Source organism: Panthera uncia (genome assembly GCF_023721935.1).
Source record: "Panthera uncia isolate 11264 chromosome A3 unlocalized genomic scaffold, Puncia_PCG_1.0 HiC_scaffold_11, whole genome shotgun sequence".
In the NCBI taxonomy this organism is placed as follows: Eukaryota; Metazoa; Chordata; class Mammalia; order Carnivora; family Felidae; genus Panthera; species Panthera uncia.
In genome coordinates this window covers 21098919-21121785 of record NW_026057578.1, presented here as the reverse complement: position 1 = coordinate 21121785, position 22867 = coordinate 21098919, and the positions used below count along the sequence as shown (strand labels likewise).

Here is a 22867-nt window from a genome sequence, read left to right as displayed (position 1 = left end):
CGCCCACGTAAAATGGCACCAAACTCCAGAATCAGACCATCACTGAAAGCAGACACCCACCCCCCTGTGTCCCTTCTAGTTATTACCCATCCCTCAATGCTAAGCACTTCTCACGTTATAGAGGAGTTTTGCCTGGTGTTGAACTTCACATGAATGAAATCATTCGGTGTGTATCTTGTGTCTGGCATCTTTTGCTTCACACGTCTGTGAGATTCAAGTGAGCTGTGACATGTGGTCGTACTTCGTGTCTTCTCACCCCTACGCTACTCCTCAGAGCCACTACACCCCCATTTATGTATCTGTCGCATTCATGTGGGGCTTTGAGGTTGTTCCCAGCATTGAGATATTATGAAAAATAATTAAAACGTTCTTGCACGTGTCTTTTGGAGGGCACACAGGCTCATTTCCATTAGGTAAACGTCCGGGAGAGGAATTACTGCCTCATCGGGAAAAATGAGCGTTCAGCTTAGAAGATACCGCAAAGAGGGGCACTGGGGTGGCTCCATCGGTTGAGCGTCCAACTTCGGTTCAGGTCATGATGGCGCAGTTCGTGAGTTCGAACCCCGCGTCAGGCTCTGTGCTGACAGCTCAGAGCCTGGAGCCTGCTTCGGATTCTGTGTCTCCCTCTTTCTCTGCCTCTCCCCGGTTTGTGCTCTGTCTCTCTGTCTCTCTCTCTCTCAAAAGTAAATAAACATTAACAAAAAAGCGGGGGGGGGGTGCCTGGGTGGCTCAGTCGGTTGAGCGTCCGACTTCGGCTCGGGTCATGATCTCACGGTCCGTGAGTTCGAGCCCCGCGTCGGGCTCTGTGCTGACAGCTCAGAGCCTGGAGCCTGCTTCAGATTTTGTGTCTCGCTCTCTCTCTGCCCCTCCCCCGCTCATGCTCTGTCTCTATCTCAAAAATAAATAAACATAAAAAAATTTTTTTTAAAGAAAGAAAGAGAAAAAGAAAGAAAGAAAGAAGAAAGAAAGAAAGAAAAGGAAAGATACTGCAAATACTTTTCCAAAGTGGTCATACCAATTTCCACTGCTCTCCCAGTTACAGAGGAAAGTTCTTGTTCCATATCTTCACGGACACTGTGTGTGTGCGTGTGTGTGCATGCGTGTGTGTGTGTGTGTGTGTGTGTGTGTGTAGTGTAATGTATAAATAGAGATATTATATACACATATAGCCTTTTTCACTTGAGCCATTCTGGTGAGTAGGCTGTGTTATCACATCGTAGTTTTCATTTTAACTTGAGGGGATGGTCTTTAAGAAAAAGAACATAAAATAGAATTTTGGACATAAAATTGGGTACCAAAGTGAACGTTTATTAAGAATGGGAAAAGAAATCATAACAAATTTCTGGAGGCTTTCAAGCTTCAAATTCCTTTCTTCTGAGATTTTTTTGAGGCCGTTTCCCAGAAATGCTTAGATTAAAGTGCTTCCTGATAGCAACCTGGATCCCCTCCCTGCCTGGAGTGAACAACAGCTGCATAAGAACTTTTTGTGAACAAGGGTCCCGGAGCTTAGGCGTCACCAGCTTCCTAGGAAATGGCCTCTGAGCCCTGCCCCTCTCCTACCCTTTCCCAGCCTGACTCCTCGTTAGGATCTAGGCTCAGGATCTCCTCAGGATCACGTTAGCTTCTCAGGGGGCCTTCTCTGCCTTCATTTGGTGGGTCCACGTGCTGAGACCGAGGACAACAGAGAGGGAGGCTAGCAGCAATCGCTGTGGCCCTGGCCTGCGTGGTTGACCTTAACTCCACCATTATCTAGCTGTATGACCTTGGACACGTCACACAACCTCTCTGGGCTTCAGTCTCCTCACCTGCAGAGTGGGGCAGGCCATGCTAACTCCCACCTGTGGGACCCGGCAAGTTGATACGAGTAATGCACTCGAAAGGGCGCTCGGCACTCTTGTTCTAGGATCGTCAGGGTGGCCCCATCATCGTGAGCCTTACTTCTCTCCTTCCGGCACATCTCACCTCACACTGCCGATCGGCTTGAGTGCTCACAGGACACATCGATCTGCTGTGTCTCTAGTCCCAGTGGGGTACCTGGCACATATTAGGGGCGACGAAGATGTTGAGTGACTGTCTCTCCTCTGTATCTCACAGCTATCCAGGTGTCTCCAGGCCACAGCCGCACCCAGGTTTCTCTTCACCCCTTCCCTGCAGGCAGCAGCCGCCCCTGCTCACCTGCAGCAGGCCCTGATCGAATAAATGAGCCTCGGCCGCCTACCCTGGATCTCGACTTTCTCAGGCACGAGGCCAGAGTTCCCGTTGGCTTTTGCGTCCATGGCCTTTTACAGTTTACAAGACCCGTTCCCCTCCATAACCACATCTCTGGGTTAGGCATCGATTGGGAGCCCCAGGGTGACAGAGAGGTCTGGAAAGAGTGGCTCCCTCAAAGTCACACAGCAAGAGAGAGGGGGGAGATGGGCCACGCAGCCAGGACTCTGGGGTGAGCTGCTCAGTGTCAGTCCCAGGGCATCTCTCATCCTGTCCAGTGAGCACTGCAGGCTGAGCACACACTAGGCACTTAGGCTTGTTCAAAAGGAGTGGAAGGAGAGGACAGATGGCAGTTCCGTCACTGGCTCTGGGACCGTGGGCATGACCCACCCGTGCCTCAGTTTCCCCATCTGTAAGTGGAGTTAACTTACCAAGTGCAGGCAGATCTGTCTCAACCGGCCTGGGTGATATTTCCCCTTGGTCCTTCTGTCTGTCTGTCTGTCTACTCCAGGATGGCTTTGGAAGGAGTTGGTGTGGAGTTAGAACTGACTAGTGGCACAGAGGGAACCTGGGATGTCCCCCCAGAGCCTCCGGTATCCTTCTTGACACAGAGCAGTGGCCCGGACCAATGTTTGGAGAAGCATCTCCTCTGGCATCTTTAAAGGATATTGATGGGGGGCGTCTGGGTGGCTCAGTCGGTTAAGCCTCTAGCTCTTGGTTTGGGCTCAGGTCACGATCACACGGTTTGTAGGTTCAAGCCCCGCATCAGGCTCTGCACCGACACCGTGAAGTCTGCTTGGGATTCTCTTTCTCTGCCCCTCCCCTGCTGACTGACTCTCCCTCTCTCCCTCAAAATGAGTAAATAAAATAAAATAAAGGCTATTGATTAAATGTGGCCTGCCGCTGGTGAGCTCAGATGATCTGCAAAGACCCCAGTGAACGGTTAAGGGGTTTACCAGCCTCTGGAAGACCCCGAACTCGAGCAGACATAATCTTGGACAACTGTTGTGAAAAGTGTGATAACACGCCCGAATCAATGGCACTGCACAACTCCGCTCCAACTCCCTCCTCTCCCCATTGATAGCAGGAGCAACTAAGGCCCAGAGAGGGAAGAGATTTACCCAAGTTCATCCAGGCAGACCTCCCGAATCAGAATCATGTCTACAATTCTGGGTCTCAGCCTTCTTTATTTTTTTTCCCCCTGCTCTTTATTATTTTTTTTTATATTTTATATGTGACAGAGAGAACGAGAGAGAGAACAAATGCGAGCAGGGGAGGGGCAGAGAGAGGGAGACAGAATCCGAACCAGGCTCCAGGCTCTGAGCTGTGAGCACAGAGCCCGACGTGGGGCTCCAACTCACAAACCGTGAGATCATGACCTGAGCCGAAGTCAGACGCTCAACCGACTGAGCCACCCGGGTGCCCCTCATTGTTCGTTATTTTTAAAAACAGCTTGATGGAGGGATAATTCACACATCTTGCAATTCACTTTTTGTTAAAGTATATAATTCAGTGGCTTTTAGTACAGACTTGTCCACCCATCACCACAATCAATTTTTCAAACTATAATTACTCCAAAAAGGAAACCCTGTAGGGGTCAACCCCCTCCCCCAGCCCCCACACTCCCCCCATGCCCTCGGCCCCAGGCAACCACCAATCTGTTTTCCATCTCCATATGTTTGCCTATTCTGCACGTCGTACATACGACCTGTGGTCTTTGTGACTGGCCTCTTGCACTGAGCACAGTGTTTTTTCAAGTTTCGTTCATGTTGTAGCATGTTATCGGGACTCGGTTCCTTTCTATGGTCGGACAACAGTCCACCGTGTGGGGCTACCACATTTTATTTATCCGTTGATCAGTTGATGGGCATTTGGGTTCTTTCCACTTTCTGGCTATTGTGAACAATGCAGCTGTAAACACTCATGCACAACTTCTTGCGTGGACATGTTTTCAGCTCTCTTGGGTATATACCCAGGAGGGGAATTGCTGGGTCCTGTGGTAACTCTATGGTTATGAGCCCAGGCTTCTGGCTCTGGCTTTCTCAGACCTTGGCGGGGCGGGGGGAGTGGTGACGGCGGGGAGGCTTGCCACTTCCAGTGTCCGGGATCTGGGGACCAAGTCCTCCCTTCCACTTTTCAGAGTCTTCCGTAGGATGCATGGGAGAGCCAACTGGATTCTAACTCCTGCTCTGCCATCAACGTGCTAGGTCACCGAGTAAGCTATTTTACATCTCTCAATCAGTTTCCCCCTCCGGGAAATCGGATGGTAATCTCTATGGTCCATCCTGAGGATTAGCTGAGATCGTAAAAGCACTGTTTACGTCCACGCATTCAATACTCCCATTGGTGGCTGAGGGGCCGCGCACTGTTCATAGCAAAGGAGACACACAAGATCCCCGCCCCGACAGTCTTGTATTTACACACGAAGCATCTTGCTTAAGCCTCGCAATCGCCCCAGGAGGTATACCTACTGGCATCTCGTCTCCTGGAAGAAGAAAAAGAGAGAACTCAGGAGGCCAAGTCCCTTTTCTCCATCCCCCTTTGGACTTAATTTTAGAATCTTAAAAAAAAAAAAAAAAAAATTTAAAATTTTTTTTTTTTTTAATTTTTTTTTTTTTTTAGCGTTTATTTATTTTTGAGACAGAGAGAGACAGAGCATGAACGGGGGAGGGTCAGAGAGAGGGAGACACAGAATCCGAAACAGGCTCCAGGCTCTGAGCTGTCAGCACAGAGCCCGACGCGGGGCTCGAACTCACGGACCGCGAGATCATGACCTGAGCTGAAGTCGGCCGCCCAACCGACTGAGCCACCCAGGCGCCCCAAAATTTTAGAATCTTTGAGCACTGTGTTTTCTTGAACTTTTATCGAAGTAAGCCCTACATGCAAAAAGACCACCGGTGTGTGTGGACAGGTGAACGTACCCGTGTATGCGGCGCCCGGATGAAGGAAATCGAAACCCCATCCTCACGCGCACCCCCGCCCCCATCGCGCTTGCGCTCTAGTCCAGTCTGCCCCACCAGGGAAAAGAGTTCCGCCCGTTCATGAACTTCATGTGAGCGCACTTACGTAGCTCACAGTCTTTTGTGGTCGCTTCTTTTGCTCAACCTGAGGTCTGTGAGATTCATTGCGTTGTTGTGTGTCGTTATAGATCCCCTGTCCTCAAGGCTGGGCGAACCGTCATTTTTTTTTCATCACTTCTGCTTTTAATGAGCCTCTTTGGGCTTTTCTTCTTGAAACAGAATACCAGGCTTCACGGCCTCCCCGGCGTGTGTGTCTGTGTAGCTGCCCAGGCCTGTGGGGGAGGGAAGCGGGGAGGCCGGGAGAGGGTATGTGCTGACCCGTCCTGGCCCCGAGGTGCGTGTGATTCTAGGAGGCACCCGCCTGGCCCTCCTCCCCAGGCTCCTCCCTTTTGGAATCTCTCAAAGTTCTGTTATTCTCGGCTCGGCTTGAGGCCTGAGGGGTGAGCTGGCAGGCATCCAAGGTAAGCAAGAGCAGCTGGAGAAGAGAGGGACTTTTCGGGGTGGGAAGATGAACCCAATCAGATCCCCGCTGAGGACCGTGGGGGCTCGTGTGAAGGGCTCTGCTGCATTCGTCCTGGAACACCGTGGGAAGGGAGGGTTTGGGTACAGATGAGGCTTCCTCTGGGCCCGGGTGTGTCCTGGGGAAGGCAGGCTGCCCTGGTTCAAGTCCCATCTCTGTGACCATAAAACCTGTAGAATGGGGGCAGCATCTGGTTGGGGCTGTTTGAGGAGGAAATAACTCCGTGCACGTGAAGGTTCCTGACCCTGGAGTAGAGCTGGCTGTCAGGATTATAATGTGCTGGGAGCCAGCTGTTTCATGGGCACAATTTTACTGAGCCTGCATACTGCTCGGGAGAGCACACCCCCTCTCGTCCCCATTCGACAGGTAAGAAAGTGGAGACACGGAGAGGCCGAGAACCTGCCCGAAACCACACCGTGACATCTGTGGCAGAGTCAGGCTTTGATGCTGCGTCCGTCTGACTCCAGAGCCCAGGCCTCCGACCCCAGGGCTATGAGCTGCCGTGGCGCGGGGCACAGCATTGGACTGTAGGGACCCAGGCTCATGCCTCCCCTGGTTTGGGGAGCCGGATCTCAGGATCATCTGCTTTGTCTGTTAAATGGGCCTACACGAACAGCAGGGCCTTCCTCCTTCCTGGGTTCGTGGCTAGTGAGCTCTCAGGGGTGGGACAGGCACGGGGGCCTGGTCGGGAGAGGCCTCTGAATCTGTTCAGCACCAGCCGGCTTTGCCGAGGCACCTTGCCTTTGCTTTTCAGGAGGGAGGCCCAGTCGACAGTCCCGAGTCCACTCGGTGGCCCCCTTGTAGGGAGCGTGCCCTGACTCTGCTCTTGGGGTGCTCCAGAACTTGGGCCGGGCACTCGAACGGCTGTTCCTAACCCGGGCTGCCGAGTATTGCAAAAGCTACCTATGATACACCCCGGGGAACCAGAGGTTGAGGCCATTGGCCACAGTCCAGGAGGACTTCACAGAGGAGGCCTCCTTGGAGCAGGGTTCTGTAGGCTGATTAAGAGTTCCTCAGGCAGAGATGATGGTAAAGCTCTTCTTAGCAGAGGGAACAGCTGATAGGCATCAGCGGCTCCACTCCATCCCCACCCCCCACCCCCCCTTCCCTTGCTTGGCCATCTGTTATCCGGTGGGGGCTGGAAGCCTGAACGTGATATTTTCCAGAGCCCCTTGCCAGCAAGTTTCTGGATGGGATCTGCCAGCGGGGAGAAGGCAGGACGATGAGAGATGCCAGCCTGCCTCTACCTCCCGCCACGGCCAGGCCGACTTGAGCGGACTTCACAGACTTGCCCTGGTTCCAGGGCTGCGGTGAGAGCGCCTCCAGAAAGTAGGTGGTGAGCGCCCGCTTGGCTTGGGGGCCTCGGACTGTTCTGGATGGCAGCTGCCTTGTAACAGTCCGTCTCCCTTCTACTCTTCCTGCACTTCGGACGCCTTTGGAACCGATTTCCCTCATCCTCTCGGCCTGAAATAGCCCAGCGGTTTTCTGTTTTCTAGCTGGTCACTAATTGACAAAACGTTCAGGCCATCTAGGCCGGAACAAGTTGTAGTTTTCAAGGGACAGAAGGAGTCAGTACCCAGAACGTGTGATGTCATGTTTTCGTTCCGATTTCTCTTCTAGGCGCTTCCTGTGCGTTTCAACACGCGTCCCCTGGGGACAGAGACCGTCGTCTATCGCTTCTTCAATCAACAAACATTAGTGGCTGCTCAGTGGGGAATGAGATGGGTGACCAAGTTCCCGTACTTTCGGAATCACAGTCTGGAAGCCACCTGTGGCTCTCGAGAACCTGAAGTGCAGCCAGTCCAAATTGAGCTGGGCTGTCCGTGTAAAATAGAAACCGCATTTCAAAGACTTACTGTGCAAATAAGAAGGTAAAATACCTCACGAATATCTTTCAGATTGATTACATGTTGGCATAATATTTCAGACATACTAGGTTAAATAAAATACACTATTGAGACATATTTTACCTGATTTCTTTTCACTCTTTTTAACGTGGCCACTAGAAAAATTTACGTTACATACATGGCTTGCGTTTGTGGCCCACATGATATTTCTCTTGGAAATAAGCACTGGTCCTACGGGAGCTGAGTTGAAATACATCGGTTTATCAATTCAGCATTCACTGGAGTCCATTTAAGAGATTGACTTCAGGGGCGCCTGGGTGGCTCGGTCGGTTAAGCGACTGACTTCAGCTCAGGGCATGATCTCGTAGTTTGCGAGTTCGAGCCCCGCACGGGGCTCTGTGCTTTAGATTCTGTGTCTCCCTCTCTCTCTGCCCCTTTCCCACTCTCACTCTGTCTCTCTCTCAAAAATAAACATTAAAAAAAAGAGAGAGAGATCCTTCAGATAGGATGGGGAGCAGGACAGATAGACAAACATGGAACCAAAATTCACTGTGATGAATGTTTGAATTGGTTCATGTTCCCGGGTTCTGGGAGGCTGAGAAGAAATCTAAGAAGGCTTCATAGAAGAAGTGACTTTGGTGTTGAGCACTGTAGGATGAGAAGGAGTTTGCCAGATGGCTAAGGAAGAAGAAGGGCACCCCAGGCTCAGGGAATACCCATGCCAAAGCTAGAGGTGCACAGGGTCTTTTGAGGGCTTTGGGAAGTTTATCGTGACCCAAACATGATTTGTTGGGAGAAGAAGCTAGAGACAGAGCCAAATTGGGTAGAACGTCGAATGCCTGTCAAGTTTAGACCTGGGGGAGGGGCCGAGACCGAGGAAAGGTTCCTAGGCAGGAGGTGGCTGGTCGCAATGCGAGTGACTTCACCTACCTCCCCTCCTCAAAAGTGTAAAAGAACCAGACCAGACCTTGTTTGAATGTGCAAAGTAAACTATTTTATTTCAGTGCTCAGTCTTTGTGGCTCAAAAGCGTTATCTACTGCCTGCCTGGAACCCTAAAGTGTTTATAAAACCAAAGAGAATTAGAGGCACATTTGTGAGAACATAGATATGTCGGCTCATTTTGTGTTTCTTTCCTAAGCAAAGCAGAAAGTTCCGTGTGCAACAGCATGACTTTCTCCAAGTCCCTCGCTGGGCTTTTCCGGGGCCCTGGAGGCTGTGACCGCGCCCCAGATAGAGAATTCTCCCTCGTTCCTCTTCCTGCCCAGTCACGTGGAGAGAGCGGGGGATAAAGTCAGAGATGACAGCTCAGGGGCTCTTGGAGCTTCCTCAGGGCAGGGGCTGTACTCCTGGGCCCTAGCCCTGCCCAAAGGTGGCAGCTGAGATGCCAACCTTGTTGGTTAGTGACCAGCACAGGCAGCTAAGGTTCTCGTGAAGTCTAGGCATTGCAGTGTGCAGGCTCGTGGGTAGGACAGGGGCCCCTGGGGCTCTTTTCCCCAAAACTGTGGTCTGAAGGAAGGTGCCTGGGCACAGACGGGGGACCCAGGCAGGGCTGGGGACGGGGGTGGTGGTCATGGTCAGGGTTTCACACTCCGAGACATCTGGTGGCCTTGGGCTCCGGGGAACCAGGGAGTAGGGCTTGCTATCATTTTCAAGGCTCAGTCCTGTAAGGCTCTGGAATCTTGCACAGGAACTGGTGCAGCCACTCCATTGCCCAGGGAGGAGCCTGAGGCCCAGAGAGGGAAGGCAGCAGCTGGCTGAACTTGGGGCTCAAACCTAGGACTCAGACCCCTCCAATTCTCCTCCTCACCTCACCCCAACTGCACCCTTTTGGATCAGGTCCCAAATGGTCCCTTTGATATTCTCAGGTCAGCGCTGGCACCGTGAACGGCAGGCCGGACTCAGAGTCAGAAGTCCTGGGCTATGTCCCAGCGTCTTCCTACTCCCCAGCCTTGTAAATACCCCGCTGGTGCAGCGTGGGCCTCCTCCCTTCTCTGGGCCCCAGTCTCTTGGTCAAGAAAGCAGCTCCCACTCGGTGATTTCCCGTGGTGATTAAATGGGTTGGGAGCCGCGTGAGCATCAGCAAGACAGGGCGTGCCCGGCACATAGTAGGCGCCTCACGATGGCGGGGGGGGGGGGACTTTTGGGCCAGGCCTGCTGGAATGTGGAGGGAACTCGGGGCTGGCCTTTCCTGGGACTCCACCTGTGCCTGCTCTGGGTCTCCCCAAGGGCTCCTGGGGCCTGTGCATCGTTTGGGATCTGGTCAGTGGGCACGGTCTCTCTTTCGCTCCAAGGGGCGCCGGGGTAAATCAAACAATAGAATGGGTAGTCAGTGGCTTTTCAGTGGCATCTGGGCTGCATAGGGAGGCATGGGTCCCCGCTCCTCCCCCACCCCAGCCCCAGGCAGCCAGTCTTGGCTCCCACTGTGGAGGCACAGAACAATCTTCACAGGTAAAGGGAGGTGGGGAACCACAAGAGGAGCCAGGAATACATTCCGTTCCAAAGAGTCCCCGCAGACTCAGGTCTGGGGCCCAAGAAGGGGCAAATTTTGCTCATTAGCTTGGAACAAAAATCGGGGTCAAGCTGGGGGCTCTCAGCTGGCTGAGGTGGGGCCGGGCACCCGGCCCCTAGGCGGGACCAACGATGACGTTCCTGAAGCCTTTCACGGCCTTCAGCTTGTCGCTCTCAAAGTTCACCACGAGCTTGTGGCGGCCCACGTGGAGTGGCAGCAGGTCCACCCTCACCTTGGCTTCCTCCCCCGCCTCCACGGGGTCCGGGCTGTGGAGGGAACGAGCAAGAGGGTGAGGACGGGGGGAGGGCCCGGGCTGGTCCCCGTGGCGGGGTCAGGCCAGGGATGACATGCGTCTACTGAGAACTTCGCACGGAGCCTCGTGCACGTACGATGAGAATAAAACAGGCCCCACTCTCCTCTCTCTAAGAGCCTGGGCCATCTGCTTCTTGCGTGAAGAGGGGCCTGTGTGTGTGTGTGTGTGTGTGCGCGCGCTTGGGGGTAAGAGTGGGTATGCTCGGCGGGCCACACGTGTGAAAATGCACTGAGCCGTACGTACGTGATTTGTGTTATTCACTGCGTGTCAGTTACGTTGCACCAGAAAAGTAAAAATACAGTGTCTACGCTCACGTGCACATATGCAAATATGTCCCTATGAGGATTCACCCACAAGGGCACACAGGTACACGTTCAAGGTGAATGGAGGACCCGTGTGTCCAGAGGCGGGCGCTTAGTGACTGAATGTGTTACCGGTTGAGGTTCGTGAAGACGTGGGCCTGGAAAGCAGCTAGAGGGGTGTGGGTGCTCAGAGAGGGTGCAGGGGTGGCAAGTGTCCCTAAGGGGGTTGGGAGTGGACACGTGGGTATGTGGGAGATGAGAGGAGGGAGCTATAGGGCAAGGCGACCCCCCCCCCCACCTCCATTAGCACCTGCCCTGTGCTCCCAGGCCCCCAGCTGGAGTGACCGGTCCTTACATCTCCACGACCTTCTGCTCCTCGGTCAGGCCGGCCCCCTCCACGGTGAAGATACAGTTTGACAGGGGCGTGGTGAGCGGGTTCCGCAGGGACACCTCAGCCACCAGCTTGCGTTTCTGCTTGGGCTCGCCCAGGATCTGGAAGAGGGTACAGGACAGATGTCAGGGGCAGCACCGAGGGAGAGGGGCCCAGCGCCCCTCCAGGGCAGGCAGAGTCCCGGCTGGGCCATCTCTGCATTCGCTGCAATTTGGCTCCTTGTTCGATTGAGCTCTGGCATGATCACTCCCCGCCTCTGTGCCTCAGTTTCCTCATCTAGGAAACATGGATATTGGTACCTGCCCAGGTCTCCTTCACAGACCGGCAGCGAGGCTCCACACGACTTGGGGAGATATGTAAAGTGCCTCCCTTGTTCTAGGGTCTGTGCTTTTCCCTGCCCCACCAGGGCCCCGGGGCCTGGGGATCTTACCTTAGGAGTTTAGCTTTCAAGGGTCCATGGTTCTGAGATCCCTAAATCCCACCACCCTACCACTCTGGGATTCTAGGATTCATTTCTAGAAGTCTGCGTCCCAAATTCTTTTGGCTTCACGATGCTTTCCTTTGACGAAGTTAGGATTTGAGGAAGCCCCGGGCATCAGAGATCTTGGGATCCTGTCCTGGGGCCCCGCCCATCCCCCCACACCCTGCCCAGCCAAGCCCTTACCCGGATCTTGATTTCTGGATTCTCCAGGTAGATGTCCCTCTCAGCTAGCAGGTAGCTGTTGGCAGCCGGCTCAGTGAGGAGTCCCCGCACCTTGATGAGGTTTGACTCGGTCAGGCAGTCACAGTATTTCTCGTAGAGGATTCGAAGGGGAATGCTCTTCTCTGCAGGAGGGGACAGGGGAGAGCACTCGTGACTGCTGAATCATGGCCCCCCACCTCTCCGACAGCATCTCCACAAGGCACAGAGAATGGAAAGAATGTGCTTGAGGCCACATAACTAGTGAACGAATGGGCAGATCCCCCCCTTCCCCCACCTGCCCGGGCTGTGGGGTTCCCAGGGAGGAGCTGGGCGGGGTCGGTGCAGGCAGAACGGCTGAGAACGGCTGGTAGGGAATGTGTTGGAGCTCCAACGGGCCTGGGTTCTAATCTCGCCTCTGCACCTTTGCTAACTGGCGATGCCGGGCAAGTCGCTTCACCTCTCGGGACCTCAGTTTCCCTCCATGAAGTTGGTGGGATTGCACCCATTTTACAGATGAAGAAACACTTGTGCCAGTAAGGAAGCCCCGGCTCAGCTCGGCCGCTGACTGGCTGTGTGAGCCCGGGGAGGTGACTTCCCCTCTCTGTTCCTCTTCTGTTCCCTGGGACAGCTGCACCGGCTGGGAGGAGCTAAGGGCAAAAGTCATTTCAGAGCAAAAGCCACACAGTGATGACGAGATGAGAAAGAAGCCAGCTGGGCCGACGCCTCCCTCGGCAGCGAGGTGAAGTGTAGTTTCTAGCCCCATTTCTCTGACGCCACTGAGGCACCAGGGCACTAGAGGTCGGCTTGTGGGAGGCAGGCAAGAACAGTGCGAGGAGCCCAGGGCTGAGAATCCACAGGCTGGTCCACTGAATGCTTGTCCTTTCATCGCAGAGAACCGTGGCCATCCTTTTCCACTCCCCCTGTGAAAGGGCAGCGCTGGAGGGCCGGGCTTGGGGCTTGGGGCTCAGGGGAGCCCAGCCAACCTCTCCTCGCTGGCTGTCACAGGGCCACGATGGGAGATGCCGCTGTCTCTGTTCCCGCCATCTGTCCCCTCCCTCCCCCACTAGGCTCCAGCCAGTCTCGGAACTTTTTATACATCTGAGTATTGCCTCATCAATTGCACATTGTTTCTCTCTCCGTCCACTCGCTTTATACTTCTCAACCTTTCTTGCTTAGGGGCACTTTACGTTCTATGCGGCAAACCAGGGTCATGTACTATAAATAGAAGGTAACTGGCAAAAATGAATACAAGCCAAGTCATGCTTGTTCGGTTCCGGCTAGGTATTCTTGTCTACCGAGGGCTCTGGCGGAGACCCGAGATGGGCGAGGGTTGGGGGGCACTGGGCCCAGGAGCACCGCTGAGACATTCCCTGCAGGGCATCCGTAGGACTGTGAGGGCCCGACAGACAACCACCTTCTCCCTGCCAGTTAAGGTCTAGGCTCCAGCGTGCCCCGTGCCCCAGCTGCTCAATCCCAGGGTGAATCGGCCCCAACCTCTGAGCGGATGACGTGGGGGAAGAAACCCCAGCCTTCTGCCAAAAAAGACAGAAAGGAGTGAAAATCCCTGGGTCAGGGCCTGGTGGAACTGACTGGAAACTCTGGAAAGGTACACAGGAAAGAAGGAAAACACTGCCCTCCAGGAACTTAGAGGACGTGGTCCCAACTGTTGACTTTTCCAGAAGGCTGAAGCTAGGGTGGGACCAGGGACCAGGGCCTTGGCCTTGGGCCAGATGATGGCTGAGAGAAGAAAACCTGTGTGGTCAGTCTCAGTCATTCCTTACATGACTTGCCCTGTTCTAGAAGGTACTTTGGGCGTGGTCACAGAGGCCACAGTGGCTGCACTCCCAGTGACCCACCTGGAGGGGAGAGGGGAGGAGAGAGAGGGCGGGTGGGGGCAGGAAGGGGAAGGGAGAGAAGCATGCAAGGAGGCAAGGGTGGGGATGACTGGATTCTGTTCCCTGTCCTGCGTCTGGTTTCCTGTCCATTAATTAGCACATGGAAAGTCCCTAGATCTTATCATCAAAGAATAACAAGCAAGGCGGCCAAAGTGTGGGGTCACCAAAGTGGCTATCTCCAGCTGAGCTTGGCATTGGAGGCCTCGGTCAGGCACCCTAGACTGGGCCTGCAGCCTGAGGGCAACACACAGGGCCTCTCCTCTCCTCCCCCCCTCCCCCAGTCCCCGTTGCAGGCTGTGCCCCTCACGGAGCGGGAGGGTCTCCAAGGCGGGATGGACCTCTCTGTTGTGACCACATCCCCAGGATGATGAGAAACACCGACAGGCTTGGCTGAGCTCTGGAAGAACAATGCTCCAGGGGCCCAGATGGTAACTGGGAGGCAAAGGGTGACTCAATAGGAAGGAAGTTATTCTGGCATCCCTGGCCCGGGCTGCAGTTCACCTCGTGCCATACATTCCAGAAAAGACACTTCCTGCCTTTCAAGTGGTTCTGAGCATGAGAAGAACCTGACGGGTGTACGTTCACACAGAGGGGCTGGTGCGACTCTTCAAACACCAGCCAGCCTTTGTGCGAGTGGGGAACTTGATGCCTGGAACGGAGAAGACAAATACCCAGGAGCCCACGGCCCATTGACGGAGTGGTGGGGACCAGAACTCGGGGGTCCTGGTCACGGCACAGGGATGGACCCCTGCCCCCGACACTCGGGGCCCGGATGCAGAGGTGAGGGCTGGGTCCTTTGCATGCCATCAAGGCTGGCAGGGGCTCAGGACCCGTGGAGCCCGGCACTGAGGCCATCGTCTGGCACGGCAGGTGTTCAGGACAGACCCACAAGGCCTCTCTGCCTCCCCATGATCAGTTTTACACTTTCCAGGTATTTCCTGAGCACAGGGTCTCCTTCAGTCCTCACAGTGGCCCATCGGGAGGGACGTGTTACTGACCCCCTGACTGATGAGTATGATCGGAGGCTCAGAGAGCATGCTCACCCTGTCCAAGCTTGTACATTTAGAAGGTGGGGGAGGCCAGGGGCAAAGCCAGGTCCGGCTGGCCTCGGAACATGTGTTTGGGCAGCCGTGAGTGTTGGGGCCCAGCTCCGGTGCCATTGGCTCTGCCCCTGAGGGCTTCACCCATTCTTAGGGACCCTGATAGACGGTCTGCTCTGGGCGTGAGTCTCCAGGAGTGCCTATGGGGGACCCAAGATAGAGAAACCAGGAGGTGGCACTGTTTGGAGGGCCAACCCCCTGAACAAGCTGGCTGATAAAGAGGAGACCGGGAGGTGCTCTCAGGGGCCGTGGCACGGGCAGTACTGGAGGCAGAGGGAAGGAATTAGCTGGAAGCAGGCAGTAGAGAGTCCGGGAAAGCAGTCGAAGGTCACGTGAAGATGAGACGGGACAAAACAGTACAGTTGCTAAGAGCACGGGTTCAAGCCCCAGTCCTGTCACTCCCTAACCGTGTGGCCTCGGGAAAGCTGCTTCACCTCTCCGTGCTCAGTCTTCTCACCTGAAAAATGCGGGAATACAAGAAGCCACCTCCGATGAAGAATGAAACGGGTTGCTAGTTACAAAGTACTCGGGCAGGGCCTGACCCAGGGGAAGAAAACTGCACATGCCAGCGCTCAGGATGCGACCTCGTGCCTTGCGGGTTGGTGGTCAGTAAGTGCTCCAGGAACATGGGGCCTTACCGGAGAAAGGCGCCAGGGAGAGGTTGAGCAGGTCCTTGGTGCCGCACTCGGGCCCCAGGATCCCGTTGTAGCTGACGGTGCGGGCACAGAGCAGGAGGCGGCAGGTGTGCTCCTCGGAGGTGTTGTTGGTGATGTAGGTGAAGACGTCGAAGTCGCTACCCATACTCATGCTCTGACTCACGCGGATCCGCATGGCCATCCCGGTGTTCTCTTTATCAGTCAGCTTGTTCAGGTGGTTGGCCCTCTTGAAGGCCTCTCTCTCCTCTGGCGACCCTGTGAGGAGGGAGGAGAGAGCTCCGTTAGAGCTGAAATAAGGACCAAGGATAAGGAGGCTGGCACAGGGCAGGCCGACGTTCAGGGTCCCGGTGACTCAGAGCAGCCACAAGGAGCCCCTTGTCTACATTTCTGCGCCAGGAGGATGAAAGAGTATTTTATTTACTTCCCACAAGTAAACTCCTATACATCCCTCAAGACCCAGCCCCAAATCCTTATCCCCACCCCCCACCTCCTCCAGGAAGCCTTCTCCGACTGCTCTTTCCGCAGGATGAGTGAATCACAACATCTTCTGGAGTCTCACGGGTACCTATTGCCTATCATGCTTTTTATTTTATTTTATTTTTTTAATTTTTTTTTTAACATTTATTTATTTTTGAGACAGAGAGAGACAGAGCATGAACGGGCGAGGGGCAGAGAGAGAGGGAGACACAGAATCGGAAGCAGGCTCCAGGCTCTGAGCCATCAGCCCAGAGCCTGACGCGGGGCTCGAAATCATGGACCGCGAGATTGTGACCTGAGCCGAAGTTGGACGCTCAACCGACTGAGCCACCCAGGCGTCCCACCTATCATGCTTTTTAAAAAAAAAAAAAATTTTTTTTTAACGTTTCTTCATCTTTGAGAGACAGAGCGTGAGCAGGGAAGGAGCAGAGAGAGGGAGACACAGAATCCGAAGCAGGCTCCAGGCTCCTAGCTGTCAGCACAGAGCCCGACGCGGGGCTTGAACTCACAAACCGTGAGATCATGACCTGAGCCAAAGTCAGACGCTCAACCGACTGAGCCACCCAGGCGCCCCTATCATGCTTTTTATTTAACCAAGTTGCTTTCTCTTTATGTACTTGCCCTCTTGAGCTGCTCAAAGACGAAGAGTGTATTTTACTTATCTTTTTGCCGTACCCAAAGCCTATGACAGTGCTCGGTGGGTAGTAAACAGTAATACAATGCAAACTTTCTCCCCTCCAAGTGTTTGCACAGGGATTACTTCTGCCTGAGATCTTTTCCCTCCCTTTCCCTACCTGTGGAGCTCCCCTTCTTGGTGCGCTATTTACTCCCCCCCGCCCCCGCCCCCCCCCCCGGGTCCTTTTAGGTTTGTCCCCAGTGTCGCTGGGTGCGTATCTATGTCTCCTATCCAACCATCAGCTCTAGACCTTTCAGAGACCAGGGAAAGCACCTTTTCCTTCTGTCTTGTCCCTTCCGGCTAAGGCATGGCCATTTATCACCCACACCCCCAGCCAGCCCTGGAAAGTCCGTGGGAGTCAGATGGAGGCAGGGGCAATGGTGTCTGTGACCTCTGTGAAGACACCCTGTGCTTGGCACACAGTAGATGCTTAGAAAACATCTACTGTGTTGAACTGGCTGTTGGATGTGCTCAAAAGCAATTTTCAACATAAGCTGTGTTCTTTTTTGCCTCTACTGATTTAACATGAGATGCAGAAAGCAGTTTCCTCTTTGTCTCTGACGGAAGCTCTCTAAGTTTCTCTTGCTTCATTTCTCTCTCCTTACCCATCTATTGTCACACTCACCTCCCCAGCCGTGTGTGAAATACTGCATGAATAAACACTACAGAGTTCCTGGAATCTCTCTTCCTTGGCCCTCTGGACTTTCAAGCCTCTCTAGGCCACATATGTTGCAATTAAAAAAAAAAAAGTGGGATTTGCCCATTTTCAGTTGTAGATGCCACTACGATAAATACTGTTAATAAACAGCACAGATGTCATTAATTTTGCTGTTCAGATGCATGCCTCTCCTACATAACTGTCATCCCTTCAGATTTATTTGAGTCAAACCAGCCAAAAAAGCCAGGCTTAAAAAACCAAATGGAATCCTTTTATGGAATACAGAATTCTTTTTCCTAAATGAATAATCGTCTACCACTGTCTCCCAGAGTGCTTTTTCCTTTTTTAAAGTTTTTTTTTTAATTTTTATTGATTTTTGAGAGAGAGGGGGTAGGAGGGGAGGGGCAGAGACAGAGGGGGACAGAGGACCCGAAGGGGGTTCTGTGCTGAGAGCAGTGAGCTCGACGCGGGGCTCAAACCCGTGAACCACAAGATCGTGAGTGACCTGAGCCGAAGTCGGATGCTCAACCGACTGAGCCACCCAGGTGCCCCCCCGGTGTGCTTTTTTTTTTTTTTTTTTTAAGAAAAAAAGTAAAATGGAGAGTAACCCATAGGTCATTATCGTACACAGGCTGCCAAAGAAAACGCAGGCGCACGCACGTGTGCGCGTGCCCACGCAAGCCCGCTGGCTGGTGAAATGAGCTGCTTGTGTGCAAGGCGGTGCTGAAGGCTCCGAGGAGCAGGGCACCTACCCTCCGGGTACTTGTAGGTGTCGGTGATGTCCTGCCGCTGGTCACGGCCCACGCTCTTAGTGCTGATCTTCAGCCCCACGACCAGGGAGTGGTTGATGGACTTGTGCATGGACCCATCTTCCTGCCGGATCCAGTCCACCACGTCGGCATTGACCTCAGCAAAGACAAAAGGCGCGTCGTACTTGGTGCTCAGGTCGCCCTCCTTGATGGCACGCACTGGAACGGGCCCACAGCAGTATGTCCCTGTTTGGGGGGAGGAGGGGAGACGGTGGGCTGAGTGGGGGGGGGAGGGGGGGGGGGGGGGAGTGGCACCCTCTCAAACCTCCCACATTTCAACCACATGTAGCAAAGAATCCCAAGACCATCCAGCCCTTTGACTCAGGGACTCCATCTCTGGGAAGGCAGCAGTGACTAAGAATGAAGAGTGGAGACTCTGGAGCCGGCCCGGCCTCTGGGGTTCAAATCTCAGCCGGTCTCTTGTTAGCTGTGTGACCTTGGGCAAGTTACTTCCCTTCCCTAAGCCCGTTTTATGTGCGGATATTTGTACCCAGCTAATGAGGATTTGCATATGCTAAATGCCATGTAAGGGTCTGATAAATAAAATAGAAGCGTGTCGCCAGGCGTCCCGAGGCGATGAGGGAGCCACACGGCAGAAGGCAGTGTGTCTGTCTTGCTTCCTGCCCGCGCAGAGACCTGTAGCCAGGGACCAACAACATTCTCGGGGAGGGCACGTTGACCGAATGAACAGGAGAGCCGGGTGTTTATCTCTGTGGGGTTTACAACTGCTTCTGACCGTTCAACGCAGTTAAAGGTTGAGGGCTAGAGGCTGGGTAGCTATACCACAGTATATCCATTCGACGGAACGCAGCAATATTAATTTAAAACTAAAATCACCAAAAACTCTCTGATCAAGAAAGGCCGGCGATATACGGAGAAGTGATGGAACCAAGACAAAAGGCCACGTGCAGCCCAAGATCTTAATGCAGGGACCAAAGGACCCCCAAAGCGCTGCAAACAGAATTCAGAGGCCCGTGAACTTGGATGGGAAAAAAATCACATCTTTATCTTCACTGAATTCTGATAACACTTCCTTCGATTGTGAAAGCAGACAAACCATCGTCTTAGATGCACTTATGACTTGTCAGCCATAAGGACCACAGATATTTATATCTCGCTTTATAGTTGTCATAGATAACTGGAAATATCACTTCTATGCATCTCTACCAGTACATAATGGACCTTACTATCTCCACCCCTAGATCTTGTTATGTGAGGCATAGATTATTATATCATAAATTTATTTTTAAAAAACGTTGATAACTCTGTCTCGGTGTAATTGCTTTTCTTTGTTACCCTGGGTCATATATTCTATGCATTTAAAAATATGCTTCTGAGGGGCGCCTGGGTGGCTCAGTCGGTTAAGCGGCCGACTTCGGCTCAGGTCACGATCTCGCGGTCCGTGAGTTCGAGCCCCGCGTCGGGCTCTGTGCTGACAGCTCAGAGCCTGGAGCCTGTTTCAGATTCTGTGTCTCCCTCTCTCTCTGCCCCTCCCCTGTTCATGCTCTGCCTCTCTCTGTCTCAAAAATAAACGTTAAAAAATATATATATATGCTTCTGAGAAAGGATCCATTTGGTTTCACCCAATTTTGCTGTGGCGTTCTGTCTCTCTTTCTCCCTCTTTCTTTCCCTGTCTCTGTCTCTCTCTCTCTCTCTCTCTCACACACACATACACACGAGTATATAATAGAAAATTACTAGAAGCTGTGTGTGAACGTTAATGATACTTCCTCTGCGGGGGAAGAGGACAAAGATGCCATTTGATTTTTTTTTCTTTGTGCCTTTTCATAATCTCTGTTTGCCACAATGTGTGTGAATTACATACACGGTCAACGGAGGGCCCCCACCCTCGTGCGGGCTAGTCAGGGGTCTCTGGAATCAGCCACACTGGGGTTAGCACCGGCCAAGTGACTGTGGGGGAGTCCTCCCCAGGACTCAGTTTCCCCGCCTGGGGAAGGGGGCCACACCCACCCACCTTCGCTCTTCTCCTGGGGCGTGGGGTCGAGGGCCTGCCACCCCTCGTAGCCCGGCTGCAGGTCTGGCCTGCTCATCCATGACTCCACCCAGCAGTGGAAGTTCCTGTTGGGGAAACGAAGCGAACGTTGGCCAGGACTCAAACTCAGACTTTCACTGTCACCTCCCGCGGGCAGTCCACACTTGCCTGTCCCAAGCTGAACCCAGGGTGTCCCCGACACCCTTCTTTGCTTTTCCTCCCCTGGGCCCTAGCCAGGTGCTCGCTGCTACCCCGGAGTCACTGTCATCGCCCCCTCCCACAATCCTCCGCTTTCGGTGGCTCCTCTAGTCCAGCGGATGGGACCTCCTCACTTCTCTGCTGTCCCTTCTTTTCCAGCCCAAGGGCTCTGCCCCGGTTCAGGCCTCATCCCTGTGCACCTGGAACACACCCCAGCCTCCTTCTGTCAGCTTCTCCGGTGTCATCTGTGTCCCTCTCCAAGTATGAAGACTTTGGTGACAACCTGTTGCACCTGTTGCCTTGGGAGGCAAGCCCAGACCCCCTAACCTGGCATTCCAGACTCCTGAAAACCCAATCCCCTGACACCTTTTCATGCACTTCATGACTTTCCCTCCTCTTGGCCTTTGCTCCTGCTGGGGCCCTACCTGGAGAGCCCTCCCCAAGTCCTGTTCCCCCTTGTCCAAATACTGTTCAACTTTGAAACCCAATTCAAATGTGACCTCCTCCGAGAAGTCTTCCCGGATTTCCATTCCGCGGGACCCTCCCCAATGGGCTCTACCCCTGACCCTGGGCCCCAGCTCACCAGATCATCTCGCTCTTGTCACCCTGGATCTCCCCAAACTCGTTGCGGAAGTACTCGATGAGCAGGTTGCTGTTCTGGTCGTGGGCCGAGTTATAGTTGGTCACCACTCGGGTGGGGATGCCGAGGCACCGCAGCACTAGGGTGGGAGGAGGACGTGATGGAGAGAGGGATTAGGCTCTGGAGACATCTGCCCTGCTTTGGGCCTCCACATGCCCATCTGTATCCCAGGCAGCATTGTACCCATTGTCTAGGTAGTGAGAGCGGGCGTCATCCCCTCAGCTGGATGGTGGTGCCCACCTCGCCGGTCACCCCATGTCCGCTCTGACTCTTCACATCACAGCTAACAGAAGAAGACCCCAAAATGCAAGTCTGACATCAACACTCCCCTGCTAAGCCTTTGATGTCTCCCTATGGCCGCTGAGGTCAAGGCCAGACTTCGGGCTGTGGCCTTTGGCCGTACAAGGTTTGGCCCCTGACCGCCTCCTGCACACTTCGCTCCGGTCACACTTGCTGTCCCTCCGGCACTCTCTACACTCCCGCCAGCCACAGGGCATTGGCATATGCTGTTCCCTCAGCCTGGAAGGCCACCTGCCAGGTTTAGATTGTTTCATTTGCATTCGTAGCAAGACTGGGGATTTATCGTCATTCTCAACGTAAGGGCGTAAGGGCGTGTGAGGGATTATGTAACTAGTCCTCTGAGGGCAGCGAGGGATCTGTCTTCCTTTAGGTGCCCAGACCCCAGGACAGGCCTGGCACAGACAATTTTGTCAAATGGATGAAGTGGAGAGAGGAAGGAGGAAGGGGGTAAGGGAAGGAGCAAAGGAACCGCGGAGATTCAGGGCAGGGAGCAAACAGTGAAGCAGGCAGAGGAGGGAACAAGTGTCGGGGTGGGGTGGGGGTGGGGAGCAGGGAGAGGTTTCCATTCAAGCCCCAGCTGCTGTGGGCTGCGTGAGCCGAGGCCAGTCCCCCCACCTCTCCGGGCCTTGTGTCCTCCTCTACGACACGGGGTTGGGGTACGCACGCAGGGCCGGCAGTTGCGTTGGGACACCATCGGGGAAGAAGAGGGCCCTGTGCTCACGCCCAGGCACGGTTTACAGAGGTCTTAGTGGCGGGGGAGGGGCCAGGTTGCGGTGACAAGACAGCCGCTGGCCGGGAGGGAAGCTGGGGGCACAATTCATGCCTGAGAGGGCAGGGTGCTCCTGACACATGGCATTTTGGGTGTCTTCTCACTCCCTCATTTTTTCCTGTGTTTTTTATGTGTTTTGTGAAAGTAACATATTCTCGGGGTGGGATAAAGAAAGTAAATATCTCTTTTAAAAAGTGAGGAAAGCCTTACTAAACGTAACCTGGGGGACTTCTGTCTTTTAGTCTTGATTGAGACCGAGTCTCTGAGATAGAGGGTGGGGGTGAGGGGGCAGGATGTGACTTTGGCTCTGTCGCCCTTGGCCGGCCATCAGGCCGGACAAGAGCCTCTGGGATGGCCCTGGACGCCAGCCAGGAGACACGAGGGCCCCTGGGAGGGGACAGAGGAAGGACAGTGCTTATCCTCTGCCTCCAGCCTGGTTGCTTGTCCTGGGACCTGGGCAGTAGGCTCTTTGCTGCCCTTAGGTAGAGGCTGGTGTCCCAGCCCCGGACCTTGCCCCGTCACCACATCACAGGCCTCAGAATATAGACCAGACGTGGGGGGAAGCCTGTCCCTGAGGAGCACGGAGCCCACCGGTGTCCAAGAGACAGTGTCCCAAGAGGTCTCACCATCACAGTCTCAGGCCGCGAGGCTGCCCCAGAACCGAGGACCCCTGGTTTCAACCCTGGCTGTGCTGCTCACCAGCTGTGTGACCTTGGGCAGCCACTTCCGGTCTCCGGGACTCCATTTCCTCCTCTACGGGGAGCTAATAAATAGCAGCTTTGGGGGAACGCTGTGGTGATTCAGAGAGACAGTGGGTGTGAGCCGTATCGTCTGCCCCGGTGCCCAGGGCAGAAGAGCACAGTGGTGCCCGTCCCTGCAAACGCCCAGCCAGTCACCGTTGGC

General features: G+C 54.1%; 1 protein-coding gene across 1 annotated transcript in view; it reads right to left on the bottom strand.

Annotated features, from left to right (window-relative positions):
* Nucleotides 1–8913: 8913 nt before the first annotated feature.
* TGM2 (transglutaminase 2) overlaps nucleotides 8914–22867 on the bottom strand; it is a 32264-nt gene continuing 18310 nt past the window's right edge. The window contains exons 7-13 of the mRNA XM_049650814.1: nucleotides 20839–20974; nucleotides 20040–20143; nucleotides 18008–18250; nucleotides 15427–15699; nucleotides 11776–11936; nucleotides 11076–11212; nucleotides 8914–10371 (exon numbers count right to left, since the gene is read on the bottom strand). Coding sequence (XP_049506771.1) covers nucleotides 10221–10371; nucleotides 11076–11212; nucleotides 11776–11936; nucleotides 15427–15699; nucleotides 18008–18250; nucleotides 20040–20143; nucleotides 20839–20974 — 1205 coding nt within the window. The 3' untranslated portion in view covers nucleotides 8914–10220. The remainder of the gene's footprint in view (nucleotides 10372–11075; nucleotides 11213–11775; nucleotides 11937–15426; nucleotides 15700–18007; nucleotides 18251–20039; nucleotides 20144–20838; nucleotides 20975–22867) is intronic.